General features: G+C 41.3%; 2 protein-coding genes across 6 annotated transcripts in view; one reads left to right on the forward strand and one right to left on the reverse strand.

Moving 5' to 3' along the window:
* The window catches only part of FRK (fyn related Src family tyrosine kinase), a 165,735-nt gene extending 159,915 nt beyond the window's left edge, over positions 1–5,820 (reverse strand). For all 4 annotated transcript variants that reach the window (XM_008007265.3, XM_038000992.2, XM_008007269.3 and 1 more), the window contains exons 1-3: positions 5,603–5,820; positions 4,503–4,697; positions 3,493–3,676 (exon numbers count right to left, since the gene is read on the reverse strand). The gene's annotated coding sequence lies outside the window, so the exon portion shown is untranslated. The remainder of the gene's footprint in view (positions 1–3,492; positions 3,677–4,502; positions 4,698–5,602) is intronic.
* Positions 5,821–5,900: 80 nt separating this feature from the next.
* The window catches only part of NT5DC1 (5'-nucleotidase domain containing 1), a 148,694-nt gene continuing 139,417 nt past the window's right edge, over positions 5,901–15,177 (forward strand). The window contains exons 1-3 of one of the 2 annotated variants that reach the window (XM_008007276.3): positions 5,901–6,129; positions 11,261–11,352; positions 13,078–13,149. In XM_008007276.3, coding sequence (XP_008005467.1) covers positions 6,037–6,129; positions 11,261–11,352; positions 13,078–13,149 — 257 coding nt within the window. In that variant the 5' untranslated portion in view covers positions 5,901–6,036. The remainder of the gene's footprint in view (positions 6,130–11,260; positions 11,353–13,077; positions 13,150–15,177) is intronic. The other variant, XM_038000994.2, reaches the window with a different exon arrangement.

A 15,177-nucleotide genomic window follows, 5' to 3' on the forward strand; every position in this document is an offset into this window, starting at 1 on the left:
GAAAGTCAAAGAGAGAGAGGAAGAGACAAAGAGGGAGTAAGAAAGAGAGAAAGAGAGAGACAAAGAAGTCAAAGAGAAAGAAAGAGAGATGGAAGTAGTAAAGAAAAAACAGTATACCCTATTCCTTTAAAAGCCAGGGTATATTTAAAACCTATAATTGATAATTGAAGTTCTTCTCTGTAACCCCATAACACTCCAATACCACCTTGTTGTCAGTGTAAACAAGGGCATAGCCCGAAAATACTGAGGCCACTGACAACCCATAGTCTTCCTATCAAAAATCCTTAACCCAGCAGGTTTCCTAACAGGCGATCTAAATCTTAATTAATTATCATACAAATGTCTGACCAGACCTAGGAGGAACTCCCTTCAGGACAGGACAATAGAGGGTTCCTCCCAGGCAAGTAAGGGAAAAAGACACAATGGATATTCGGTAAGTGATAAGGAACTCTTCTAGAAGCAGAGTTAGGAAAATTGCCCAATAATTGGTCTGCTCAAACTTGCGAGTTGTTTGCACTCAGCCAACCCTTAAAGTACTTACAGAATCACGAAGGAACCATCTATACCAATTCTAAGTTAATATGGACTGAAAAAGGTTTTATTACTAGCAAAGAAAAATTAAAATCCCAAACTTACAAAGTTTTCAACAAAAGTAAAGTGTGCTAAAAGTTAACAGTGTAACATGTATTATCCTAACTTCTAATCTTACAGAAATCAGATCCTATCAGTACCCCTCAAAGCTCAAGTCCATTAGCGCAGGGCCATACAACTAATATCCCTACTTATAGGGTTAGAAATGGCCACTGCTACACAAAGTGGAATAGCAGGTTTATCTACTTCATGATCCTACCACCACACACTCTCAAAGGATTTCTCAGACAGTTTGCAAGAAATAACAAAATATATCCAGTAAGGATAGTAACTACAATCCCAAATAGCCTCTTTGGCAGCAGAGACTCTCCAAAACCACCAAGGCCTACACCTCCTCACTGCTGAGAAAGGAGGACTTTGCAGCTTCTTAGGGGAAGAGTGTTGTTTTTACACTAACCAGTTAGGGATAATACGAGATGCCACCCAGCATTTACCGAAAAGGCTTCTGAAATCAGACAACGCCTTTCAAACTCTTATACCAACCTCTGGAATTGGGTGACATGACTTCTCCCCTTTCTAGGTCCCGTGACAGCCATCTTGGTATTACTCGCCTTCGGGCCCTTTATTTTTAACCTCCTTGTCAAATTTGTTTCCTCTAGGATCAAGGCCAGCAAGCTACAGATGGTCTTACAAATGGAACCCCAAATGAGCTCAACTAACAACTTCTACTGAGGACCCCTATACTGACCTGCTGGTCCTTTGGCCTAAAAAGTTCCCCTCTGGAGGACACTACAACTGCAGGGCCCCTTCTTCGTCCCTATCCAGCAGGAAGTAGCTAGAACGGTCATTGTCCAATTCCCAACAGCAGTTGGGGTGTCCTGTTTAGAGGGGAGATTGAGAGGTGAAGCCAGCTGGACTTCCTGGGTCAAGTGGGGACTTGGAGATTTTTTTGTGTCTCGCTAAAGGATTGTAAATGTACCAATCAGCACTCTGTGTCTAACTAAAGGATTGTAAATGCACCAATCAGTCCTCAGTAAAAACACACCAATCAGCGCTCTGTGTCTAGCTAAAGGACTGTAAATGCACCAATCAGCACTCTGTGTCTAGCTAAAGGATTGTAAATGCACCAATCAGCACTCTGTAAAAATGCACCAATCAGCACTCTGTGTCTAACTAAGGGATTGTAAATACAACAATCAGCACTCTGTAAAATAGACCAATCAGCACTCTATAAAATGGACCAATCAGCACTCTGTAAAATGGACCAATCAGCAGGACACGTGCGGGGACAAATAAAGGAATAAAAGCTGGCCAACCCAGCCAGCAGCAGCAACCCACTCGGGTCCCCTTCCATGCTGTGGAAGCTTTGTTATTTCACTCTTCACAATAAATCTTGCTTCTGCTCACTCTTTGGGCCCGTGCCACCTTTAAGAGCTGTAACACTCACTGCGAAGGTCTGTGGCTTCATTCTTAAAGTCAGCGAGACCAAGAACCCACTGGAAGGAACCAACTGTGGACTTAAAAGGACTTTGTCCCATTACATCCTCCATCATTACATCTCTATCATCAAAAATAAATTCACGCACATAAAAAACACAGTGAAATTTCTAAGTAGGCTTCTTTTTCTTGTGGTAAGAGCAGAGTAGAAAATCAAGAGACTAGAAAATGAAGTATGTTTTATTAAGAAATGTAAAGATTTTAAGATTACTTAAAAAATGAAAAATATTCCTCATGCAGAACTACTGCCATCTAAAGGCGTCAGCACAATATTACAAATAAGTATTTGGTTCTATGTAGCTAAATGGCTAACATTTAAGTGCCATAGAGTTTTATTTTTAGAAACTTATATTTTTCCTATTTTTTTCCAATTTAGTAAATGAACTTTTTTCTTACCCCTTAAAGAAATTATATGTGCCACAGAAGATATGTAGATTGGCTTAGGTTATACAAAAAGTTGAACATACAATATTTAATTAGGAATATTTAGAAAAGCATATTTTTAACCAATGAAAAAAGAAACAGGCCATTTCCTTCCTTTCCCAAAATGTTTGGCAAATCATATTTACAATATAGATGTTAAAATACAGTATTATCAATTCACAAAAGATCAGTTGGTGAGATATTATGAAGTCTAAAGCTTAAACTAGCTAATCACAAGTCACACCTAAGGTTAAAACTGCTAAATTATAGTACCACCTCAATTAAAAGCAGGTTCATTGTAATAACGAAATTCAATTCTAGAAAATCAGTTGTAACATAACTTCCTATTTCTGAATATTTCTAAATTATTACATGACTCACAAGTATAAGAAAAAACAGTACATGAAATACTGAAAACGAAAAAAACTAAAACTTCTAAAACTTCACAGCATGGTATTAATGTTACACATAAGCAAAAGTACCCAACTTTAAGAAGTCAACAAATAACATAAACCCAAGTTCATGTCCTTTACAGATCTTTCAAATGGCAAATATTTCCTACATTTAACACAACACTGATTCAACTATCCTTATTAACTGCCTTAGTCGGTTCAGCGTGCCTTAACAGAATACTACACAATGGGTGGTTTAGACAACAAAAAATTATTTTCTCACAGTTCTGGAGGCTGAAAGTCCAAGATCAAGGTGCTGTGAGGGTTGGTTTCCGGTGAAGCCACTCTCCTTGGCTTCAGACAGCCCTTTATTTTTTTAGACAGGTTCTCACTCTGTCACCCAGGCTGGAGTGTGAAGGCCTGATCCCAGCCCACTGCAACCTCCTCCTCCCAGGTTCCAGCGATCCTCCTACCCCAGCCCCTAGAATAGCTGGGACTATAGGTGCCTGCCACCACACCCTGCTAATTTTTGTATTTTTTGTAGAGACGGGTCTCGCTATGTTGCCCAAGCCGGTCTTGAATTCCTTACCTCAAGCGATCCGCCTACCTTGGCATGATGCCAGGCAGACAGCCGTGGTTTTCTGGCTCCTCACATGGCCTTCTGTGCTTGCAGATGCTGGTGTCTCTTCCTCCTCTTATAAGAATGTTAATCTTGTTGGATTAGGACTCCACCCTTATGACCTTATTTAACATTAATTACTTCCTTAAAGGCCCTATGTCAAATACAGACACATTGTAGGTTAGGTCTTCAACACATGAATGAGTGGGGGACAAAATTCAGTCCATGATACTCAAAGAAACAGAAATTAATTGGTATCTGAGTAGAAGACTGAACTTGTAGTTGATAATACAAGAGCTGTGGCATTTTATCAGTAAATGTGATAGAAGTTTAATGTACAGGGAAAATGAAATATCCTTATCTGGAAATAAGCCTTATCAAACCATTAAACTGTGTGTTTGTATTTAAACTCAGGGTTATGTAGGGAATGGGAGAAGAGAAGGGAACCATCCCCTATATTTCTGGAAGAGTCAGACTGAGGTTTGAGGTAGAAAGGAAAGGTGAGTGGGGCTCAAGAAAGTACAAGCCTCTAGGATTGGATCATTTGCAAAATTCTCCCACAAAGTTTAAATGATGTGGACTCTCTAGCACAAGAACTGTTTGTGTAAACATGCAGAATATATATAATTTGTTATTTAGCAAGTACATAAGATTATTGATGTGCATGTAAAGGCAAGATTCAGTCCCAGGACCACTTGACTATACACCCAGGGGTCTTTTTCTCTTTAAGAGTGCCCTGGTTCCCTCTCTCCCCTCACCCCCAATTTCCTGTTCACAATTCAGCACACTCAAGAGGTTTTGTAAGGACAAGTTTTGGCTAAGTCAACAAAAAACAATCCTTTTCTATTCTTCCCTCTTAAAATGAAAGTACTATTACATTTGTATTACTAAAGGAAGTCCCTAAAGCACCTAAAGCACCTACTCCCACATGAAACAAGATATTCCCCAAGGAAACGTGTGCCCTTCAACGTGGCATCTACCTGGAAGTTTGACTTCGGTAGCACTCTATTGCAAGGGGCAGAGAAGAATGCCAAGGTCAATGCTCCAGGGCCAACAAGCTTTTTCCAGCTCCTCCAACAATCCAGCCTTTTCTCTTTTGGTTCACAGACATCGAAGACATGGTTGTTGAACTCATCAGTGAACAGCTCAATCTTCTTGAAGATTCTTTACTTTTCCTATTCCAGAGAGATTTGTTTGGGGCTTTTAAGTATCATAATGGAACAAGTTATCAATTTTATTCAAATGGGTCTACTAGGTATAAGTGTCCTCCTACTCAATTGCACTATTTATTGCACTAAATTAATCCTCTGGTCTATTAGCCTCAAAAGGATTAGTATTTGAAAGGGTTAAATGCAGTTCTTAATTATATTTTCATTATGTCACGACTATTGATTTGTCCCATTAGACACACTGTTCCTTTAAATTTAAAACTGAAGCAATATAAACATAATAGATTTGTATTTTCTTTTTAAAATGAGGCACTATGTAATAAAGATCTCAAAGTGCTAGTCCTTCACATCAGGAAATCCAGAAGAGAATTAAATGCCCTAAGGCATACATTGTATGTAATGGATTAACTTTCTCTGCATCTAAAACGGTAGTAGTTATACAGTTTTTGAGAGAATTAAGCAAATGTCACTCAAATCATTTTGTGCTCTATAAACCTTAAACCCGGTTTACAAAAGTTTTCTTTTTCTGTAGCATACTCTATATATTTCTATGAAGTGTCTGATGTCCTTTCATAGAAAATTCTTCATTACAATAACAAAATAGGATGATCAAGTAATAACCAATATTGGTTTCCATAACCAGTATCATCTTGCAAAATGGTTCTTCACAAGGTCTGATACATTTATTTTCTAACGCACTCCAGGGTATGAAATGGTGAAAGGTCTCTCTCTCATTTTACACTTAGGAAACCAAGGAATACAAAGTTTTTGGTTTAAACCACTGTCAAAGATCACGTGGGCGAAAAGACCTTCCAAATTGCAGGCTAACTGGGTCAGAGGGATATTAGAGGATGAATTTTTTCCATGATCTTACACTATTCCGCACACAGGGGTAAAAGGTCAAATCTAACCTCAGGATCTCCTGGTTTCCGAGGCGCCCTGAAGGCGATGGAGAGTCCCGGTTAATTTTGTGGTAGGAAGGGCTAAGTGCCTACAGGTCTCAGCTGTGCAGCAGCGGCACCGCTCCTGGACCCCTATTGCCTTCTGGGTTCCCAGGCTTGCGGGACAGAGCGAGGTCGCCGGCGATGGGGTAGCAATAGGACGCGAGCTGACTACCTGACTCCGGACGGCGGCGCAGAACGCCGGCCGCGCGAGGGGCGGGGGCTAAGCGTATCCAGGGGCGGTGCTGCAGGGCGCGGGAGGCGGGAGAGGCTGCCGCGCCGGTGCCCTGACAGCCGCAGCCCCGCCCCGCCGCGTCCGACCCGGTCCTGTCCCGCAGCGTCCCGCCCGCCAGCTCCTTGCACCCTCCCCGGCCGAGGGGCTCCTCAGTGCTCCCCGCGCGGCCATGGCTCAGCACTTCTCCCTGGCCGCCTGCGACGTGGTCGGATTCGACCTGGACCACACTCTGTGTCGCTACAACCTGCCCGAGAGCGCCCCGGTGAGTGGCGCGGGCTCCCCGGGGCGCACTGCGCGCAACCTCCATGGCGGCTGGGGCTTGAGTTTCTTCCAGGCTTGGGCAGCGGCGGGCGCTGTCGGGGGCCTGCGGCCGCCGAGTCTTTCCGCAGAGCGAGGCCTCCAGCGGCGAGACGGGGCGGAAGTGTGCAGCCTCCGCTCCGCGCTAGTGCCCTGGGGACCGGCACATTTAGCTCAGCCATTAGCTAACGTTGAGAGGGGTAGGGAAGAACGAAGGAGGGGCAAACTGCGCAAGATCGTGCTGGGGAATCGGTTTCTAGAGCAGAGGAGGGGCGGGGTCAGGAGCACTGGGGCTGTCCTTGAAGATCCCATGTCGTGAAACTTCTCTGCATGTCTTTCTGGACACAAGCTGATTGTGGACACAGCCACTTGATTTGGGACTTGCATTTTTCTTGGCTGCATTTTTCAATTTGCACGATCAACCACCCATCAGTGTTTAAACTGCAATCTGGGAGAGATGCGTAGTATATAGCGTAGTGTATTGGACGGAACACTAGTTGAGAAGTCATTAAGATCTTAGCCCTCATTTTACCTTTTGTCAAGAGAAGAAAATAAATATTTATTGCGCATCGACTGCGTGCTCCGTGCACTTTGAATACATTGCAGTCCTACCAACAGCCTGCAAAGTTTAGGTCCTCACTGTGCCCTGAGGGAGGGGGACATGGAGTATGCATGCTTCCAGACCTGTACTCTCAAATTAATTGCCCTCCCTTCACTATTCCTTTGGTTTCCCAATTCCCAAGGAAGCTAATTTTGAAAAGTTACCAGATTTTTTTAGACCAAGATCTAAGCATCCAGACAGAAAAAGAGCTGGTTATGAGTACAGTAGTGAAAGGGAGGACTCCTCAGCCAGACTGCCTAACATAGGACACCATCTCCGCTGTTACTAGCTCTGTGACTTTGAGCAAGTTACTTAACCTGTGCTGCTTCTCAGTTTCCCCATCTGTAAAATGGAACTAATAATTGGATTTACCTCACAAGATTGTTGCAAGGATTAAATGAGTAAGAGATGTATAATGCTTAGAATAGTACCTTGGCAAAGACAAGTGTTTGCTTTTATGGTTACCACCCAAACCATTTGGAACCCTCAGTTTATGGGTAGAACTCTAGATCACTGGTGCAGACATCCAGCCAGGGCTGTACCCCATTATGGTGATGTCCCTGCACCCGCTAGTTCAGGTACACGTTAAAGGTCAAAAAGGAGTGGCTGCTGGAATTTCTTGTGTGTTTTCTATGCCCAGATGCTAATTTTTTTTTTTTTTTTAATGTCCTTTTTCTGCTGTTACACTTTCCTGCTTTCTTACCTTCCAGGTCTGGTTTCCTTAGTCACACTGAGAATTAAGAAGGCTTTTTTACTGCTTGATTCTTTGGCCACTGCTTCCCCTAGGTCTTTGATACATGTTTTCCTTCCCTCTGTGCCTTTTAAATCCTTCCTGAATCACAGTTTTGTGTGTCTCCTCTTTAGTTACCTTCATTTGGAGGGAATATTTTTAAACCACTGTCATGTTAGAGCTAGTGTTGTCCATAGGTGATCATAAAATTTCAGAATATAAGATTCTGAAAGACAAGAGTTTTTTTTAACTGCAAACCTGGAGAATAGTGATATTTAAAGCTTGAAAACGGTAGCCTATGAGTTTTGGATCATGTTTGGTGTGGAAAATCTTTTTTTAAGTCCCACAGTGTGCTGAGCACCATGCTAGAGCTGAGGATACAGAGATCAACACGCAGGCCTCCAGGCAGCCTCACGCAGTAGGCAAAAATGCTGAAGAGTTAGTCTTGGTCCCTGCGGTGGGTAGTATGACCTGGGTCTTGCTGCACGCTGCCAGTGCCTGGAGGGCCTCTTTGCTCTGCACAAAAGCTCTTCATCCCATCAGGCCTCATCTTTAACATGGTTCCCCTTAGGAAGCTTTTTTGGCGCTCTAAAGTTTGCCCTTCCACTCTAAGCCCACCTTCAGTTTTCCACAAAACCCTTCTTCATTCCTCAGAGCACATACGACATGATATTAACACTTTCTGTTTACTTGTTGGACTTCCCCTAGAGCTCCATCAGTATCTGTGACAGTTTCTTGTGTGTTCTATGTGCCAGACTTAGTACTGGGCACATACTGGGCTCAATAAATAGACTGAATAGATAATCAGTATTTTAATAACAGAATATGATACAGCCATAATTCTAATAAGCATGCTGCTTCTATGAATGGATTTAATCCTTACAACGTCCCTGTGAGGTAGATATCATCACCACAGCCACCGTTAAGAGAGCATTGAACAACGAGGCACAGAAAGAAGGTGTATCCAGGGCAACCGAACAAGGTAGTCTGGCTGTGGATTTCTGCTTCTTCCCACCTTGCTGTCTGTATGGTGCCCTAAAACACAGAGGGAATGCCTGGAGCTGGCAGGTGAGGAGGTGGAGAGGAGTGCTTCACCCACAGGAGTTATAATAAACGCCAGGACCTCGAGGTGAGCAACAGCACCAGGAACTGCTGGGTGCAAGCAAAAGGTGGCAAGTTTCAGGAGAAGATGGTGGAGAAGTCAGTGGGGGCTGCATCATAGAGAGCTGCGAGTGCCTTTCCTTTCAGTTTTGTAGGCATTCACATGAGGCCTCGGAAAGGCATTGTAGAAGAGAGGATGACACGTGGTTTCTCCTAAGGTTGCAGACTCAGAAGTCTGATGCCAGTCAGTTAACGTAAATGTGTGAGTGGGAGAGTAGGGTCCCAAATATTGCATAGGACATGCTTATACCAAAAAAAAGTATTTTTTGTTTATTTGAAAGTCACATTTACCTAGGCATTTTAAAATTTTATCTGGCAACCTTAAGTGGGAACCAAACATAATTTGTAGGCTGCATATGGACCACAGGGTACCAATTGGCAACTGCTGTAGAGTATGTATTATTATTAGTCCTGAGAGACTGTGAGGTGGTGACAGCTAAGGCTGGGAGAGGAATGTCTTAGAGAGCCCTGTGCCATGAAGGTTTCTAGAGAGTCTCAGCGTACTCTAAGGACAAACTGCAAGAAGCCTTCTGCTTAGACCAGGGGTTTCAGAGTACAGATGCCCCTGCTTTTCTTCACACTGCTTTTCTCTGCTTCTCTCCTTGTCCATTGGCCCCCTTCTCTCCTGTTACATAAAAATCTCCTCCACAAGGTAAGGAACACAGCTGTGGCTGTCCCTGTTGGCATCTCTGATGGAAAGGGCTCCTTCGTTCCAGGAGATTTCGAGTGTTTCAGAATCACATGCGCATATCGTAGACTAATCGCTTGGATAACTGGAGAAACTCAAAAGTGCCTCAACCAGAGGCAAATCTAAGGTGTACAATAGCTGACTCTTAGGGGCTTGTGAAAGCTAGTTGTTAACTATTCAGGAATTGTGCAAGCAGGTAAACTGCTATTGGTGGCTTGAAACAGGCCATGGTGGGAATATTTACATCGTGGAGATGGGCAAGCACTACACGTCAGGGCATTGTTTTTGTTTTCTGTTTTTTGTTTTATTTTGTTTTTAGCAGCAGCATATGACATAATAATAGCAAATACTTAAATTGGATTTGCTGGTGTGCCAGGCTCTGCTCTAAGCACTTCACATCTGTTAGCCCTGCGGCACTGGTGTCTTATAAGCAGGATCATGATGTGGACTTTTTATTGTCCATAGTACTTTGTACCACAGAGTGACTCAGTGTATTTTTTATTGTTTTTTTCCTTTTAATAAGTAAATGAAAATCTGTCAAACACGCAGGTCAGTGGTTTTCAGTGTTCTCTGTGCTTCAGAGGGGGCCCTCTACCCTGTACACTTGGAAACTCTGGGTAGTTTTAAGAAGTGTCACCTATGGTTCTGAATCACCATCAGGGTTGAGAACTGTTGATATGTAGTGTTAACATAATGTGGGTCGATTAACAGTTGACCTGGGTAAGGTCACATTACACTGGATGGAAGTACATGTGTAGTAATTTTAATTAGCTTTATGACAGGGAGCAACTCAATTTGACATTTGACAAGGAACCTTTGCTTTCTCCATGCTCATATCCTTACGCTCAGACCCTGATACCGCTACTCCAGCTGTGTGCAGGTCCCTCAGTTTCTGAACCTGAGTCACCCCCCATTCCCTCTGCATTCACCCAGCAAACTGCTACATCTAAGTATCAGTGTAAATCTCACCACCCAGGAGAGATTTCCCCCATTCCTCTGACTCCATCTTCTCCCTAAGAGTATGACATGTTATCAAAACCTGTCATGGGTTAATATCTATAGAAGAAGGGTCAAATTGTTCAGTGTGTCCTTTTGGACACTGTGCAGGTTGACTCAGACCTCTGTTCTGCTCAGGCTCAAGTGTACCCGACACTGGCCAAAGAACACTTCGAGGTAGAACAAGGTTGGGCCATCTACCTTTTGTGCACTTTTTGTTTGGTATGTGCAGTTCTTTTAAAGTTAACCAGCACTTAAAAACCAGATATTTTACTCAAAAACCTAGCATTTTTTGTTGTTAAGAAATAAGATCTGTCAGCAATCAACAGAGTATTTATTATTGTAATTATTGTACTTGCTTCCGGAGGCTCTCTTTGTCTTTTTTCTTTAGGTATTTTTTTTTAATGGTTTTTGTGTATGTATGTGTGGAGAAACAAGAATGATTTCCTACATCTGATAGAGGCGTCCTGACTTGTTTAGATCACCTGCCTGGTCCCCATATGTATTTCACTCTGAGATTTCCTTAACCTGGGGCTTTTCTGGCCAGAATGGACCAAGGATGGATGGATAGAGTGGTCAGCATATTTATTATCTTAGTGATGTATTAAATAAGTTTAAAAAGCTTTGTCAAGTCTTAAATTATGATCTCCAACCCAATAGAATTCAGGAGTAGGGTTAATAATTGTCTTTGGTTGTATAATTCTATGCCGATGGTATAATTTTGAACGGGACAGCTACCTGGGGCATGCAGGAGTTGTTAAATTGCTTGTGAAGAATTAAACTGCAGAACTTCACAATTACAGATATTTCCTTCCTCCTACTTGCCCCCATCAGCAATTCCATTAGGGTTTTAGGTCTGTAACATTAAGAATGAGTAGTGGGTGTTACATTTAATCTGTTTTTCTTCCCCTTATTTGCAGCTCATTTATAATAGCTTTGCCCAGTTCCTAGTTAAGGAGAAAGGGTACGATAAGGAATTGCTCAGTGTGACCCCAGAGGATTGGGATTTCTGGTAAGTTCTTTTTTGTTGTTGTTGTTGTTTTTTAAGTCTGTACATCTCCCGTGGTTCTAATTGTTACTGATAAAACTGTAATGCTTTCTCTTCTATGAAGACAGAATGTGAAATGTAAAATTGAGTCAAAGGACTCATGCCTTCTATATTAAAAGTTTTTTATTTAATGAATTAAAGTGTTTTCTGCTTTAAACACTTTAAACACTAAAAAATTAGACTTGCCTAATTAAATGTGAAAATAAGCTCAGACCTTATGTGACTAATTTGGATATTTTCGCATAGCTTAAGTTTATCATAATAGCTTCAGAGGTTAGTGAGAACTGTTTCTAAAATTTACGTCTTTAAGAAAAAGGTTTGGCTTACTATCCTTTAAAAACTGTAAGAGAAAAGGAGGAATCATCACATTTTGAGTAAGTCTGAATTAAGACCATTGGTTTTCTGTCATTTAGATCAACATTCTTAAGACTCCCTTCCTGGGTTAGGACTCCCAACTTCCCAAAGCTTCCTTTGTCTTCCTCATTTAGATAACAAAACAAACAAATATCCTAAGCCACTTTAAATTGTTCAGTTTAAAATCAGGCCAGGCAGGCGTGGTGGCACATCTGTAATCCCAGCACTTTGGGAGGCTGAGGTGGGCAGATTGCTTGAGTCTAGGAGTTGGAGACCAGTCTGGGCAACATGACAAAACCCCAACTCTATAAAAAATAAAAAATAATTAGCCAGGTGTGGTGGCACATGCCTGTATTCCCAGCTACTGGAGAGACTGAGGTGGGAGGATTGCCCGGACCCAGGAGGTCCAGGCTGCCGTGAGCTGTTGATCATACCACTGCATTCCAACCTGGGGTAGAGAGTGAGATCCTGTGTCCAAAAATAAATAAATAAATAAAATCAATAACAATCCTAAACCACATGAAAAATACCTACATTATGTTGATCTAGTATACATTCTTTTGATATTTGGTTAGTCTTTTTTGATGTATCATTTTTGTAAAAGGAAGAAACAGTAACATGTTACTATATTAAATTACTGACTCTGGAAATTTTACCCTGAACAAAAGTAGATAATCCTTCTAAAGTACCCTGTCATTTTTTGTTTAATTCCCTTGGTATTTGGTAGCCATTATACCACTTTGCTTTTATTATTCATAATAATGAATCTGTACTCACCTTTCTCCCCAAATCCCACAAGTCTCTTACAGTAAAGGAGATAAAACTTAGTATTTGACTTTCTTTTAGTGGTTTTCAATAATATGCCTTGTCCAGAGAGCAAGTTCTTGTAACCTGACCTAAAATGAGACGAATTCTAGAGTGTAGGAAAGACTGGCGAAGTGCTTAACTTGTAGAATATAAGTGTGTGTGTGTGTGTGTGTGTGTGTGTGTGTGTTCAGTGGAAAACATTTGTACGTTTTAACAAAGTCATAGGATGATGTTCAGGTTCTTTTTTTCTCTTCTGAGTTTTAGATTTATCTTTTGAAAAGCCTGAAGATTTTATAAACTGAATATGCTGTCCTTATTTGCCTACATAACAATTTTCCTTTTATACCTGCTCAGTGATAGATATTTAATTTTACGGTTCTTAGATATTCTTAATTGTGTGATTAACATACCATTCCCCTGGGTGGGAGAATACCTTTTTAGCATTATGATGTTTGGAAAATATAGGTTGTCATTTCTTAGGTTAGCTAAATATATGAATCGATTGATAATCAAGCTTTCCTATTTCAGTTGCAAAGGTTTGGCATTGGATCTAGAAGATGGGAACTTCCTTAAACTTGCAGATAATGGCACTGTTCTCAGGTAATAAAACTTAGTTGTGAAGTCAAAACTGTATCTTCTCTGAGACACTTTATTACTGAGTGGCGTATGACCCTTACAGTATGGGTTAAATACAAATATTTTAATTAATCAGATGACAGATTGTCTGCCTGCATGTCTTTGTATGAATTGTTTGAACGATTTAAATATGAATTTGTGAGCATTAGATTTAAAGGTCTAGTTCCTTTAAGTTTACCTCATTAGAAATATTTGTAGGACATACAATAGAAAGTTTACAACTTGCTACATCTCATTGACCACTCCTTCTGGCAAAAGAGCCCAGGAATTACACTGTTTTAGCTGAGTATGTAGCTGCCTAAAATAAAATTGGGGTTATTTTTGTTAAGGAAGAAAGAATGGGTATTGGGTAGGGGTTGGTGGTCTATACCCTCCACCCTCTCTTTCTCCATTTATCCAAATTTGACCCTGTCATGCGGGGGTCATGTTGTGTCCTAGCTCCTTTTGGAAGTTTTTCTGGACTGTTCCAAGTCTCATCAACCTCTTCCTCCTCCCACACTCCAGGCTGACTTTTTTACTTCTCTCCTCTCTGAGTGGGCCCAGCCTCTCAACTGTTGCTAAGGGTATGATAAGCAGTCCAGAAGCAGCTGCTGTCACTGCTCTGTCTCTCACAGGGCACCAGGGAGGGAGCATCTGTTTTTTTTTCCTGTACTAATAATACAGGAAAGTCAACATGGCCATGAAGCTATATCATTTATTACATATACAAACAGGATCAGAATCAAAGGAGAGAACTCCCAGGCCCCTAATATATACTCTGTTGATGCATCATTCTTTTTGCATGATGTAAACACCCTTCACATTTTCCCCCAGACCTTCCCCTAAGGCTCATCTAACTACAGCAGGTGTAGCCCCACCTTTGGTATTTTGTAGTTTGTTTCCATGTTTATTTCTTAGGCATATAGGGTACAGATATGCCTTTCTTGACAGATAGGGTACGTGTAAATGCAGCTTTGTCTTTGACCTTTAACTTTACTGTCAGATTCTTACAGTGTTCTTGGCTATCTTCAACCACAGTTAAAAGAATGAAAAGTTTTCTACAACTTTGTTTCTTTCTCTCTCTGTTCTGTGTGTCTGTCCTTGTCCCAGTACCCCTCCTACAAGGTCTGTCTCTCTCCATCCAAGTCCTGGCTAACCTTTAGTTTCTCCTGAATTTATTAGCATACCTCCTTGATGCTTTCTTTCAACCAATATAGTAGATTCCTTTTCTGATCATATTTCCCATTCAGGATCCTTTGATCTTTACATATAGCTTTCTAAAATGTTAACCGCTTTATAAAAGGGAGCCCATTTGTGATTTTCCCCCATTTGCTTTTCTTATTTTCTTTCTTTTTTCCTTCATATTATTTTGTTACCACATTATAACACCAAGAGAATAATACTCTCAATCATTATAATTTCTCATAATAAACTACATTAACATTTCAACTACAGTAGTCCCTCCTTATCCTTGGAGATTATCTTCCAAAACCCCCAGTGGTTGCTTGAAATCACGGATAGTACATATCCCTATATGTACTATGTCTTTTCCTACAATAAAGTTTAGTAGATAGAGTAAGAAAATATAAAATATAACAGTAGAACTCAGAATGGTATGCAGTTTAAAACTTATGAATTGTTTGTTTCTGGAACTATGCCCTTAGTATCGTTCAACCCAGGTTGACCACAGGTAACTGAAACTGTGGGAGAGCAAAACTAGATAAGGGGAAACTACCATATTTCTCTATAGCGTAGGATTCTCTTAGCTGGACCTAACTGATGCAAAAGCAGTATTTTGAACACAGAAAATGCCTACTTACTTTCTTGTCATGTTGCTCTGTTTTTCCACATTCCTCTTTGATTTCCCCATGTGGTTTTAGCCACGCTGTATCCTTGAGTAGGGAGGTTGCTCCTCATCTTGTCTTCACAGTCCTGCGTGCTCACAGTCATCCACCTGTGGGTGCCAGGTGCTTCTTGTGCCTCCTGTGGCCCCGGTGGACTCATGCGTTGACT

Source organism: Chlorocebus sabaeus, chromosome 13 (genome assembly GCF_047675955.1).
Source record: "Chlorocebus sabaeus isolate Y175 chromosome 13, mChlSab1.0.hap1, whole genome shotgun sequence".
NCBI classification, from domain to species: Eukaryota; Metazoa; Chordata; class Mammalia; order Primates; family Cercopithecidae; genus Chlorocebus; species Chlorocebus sabaeus.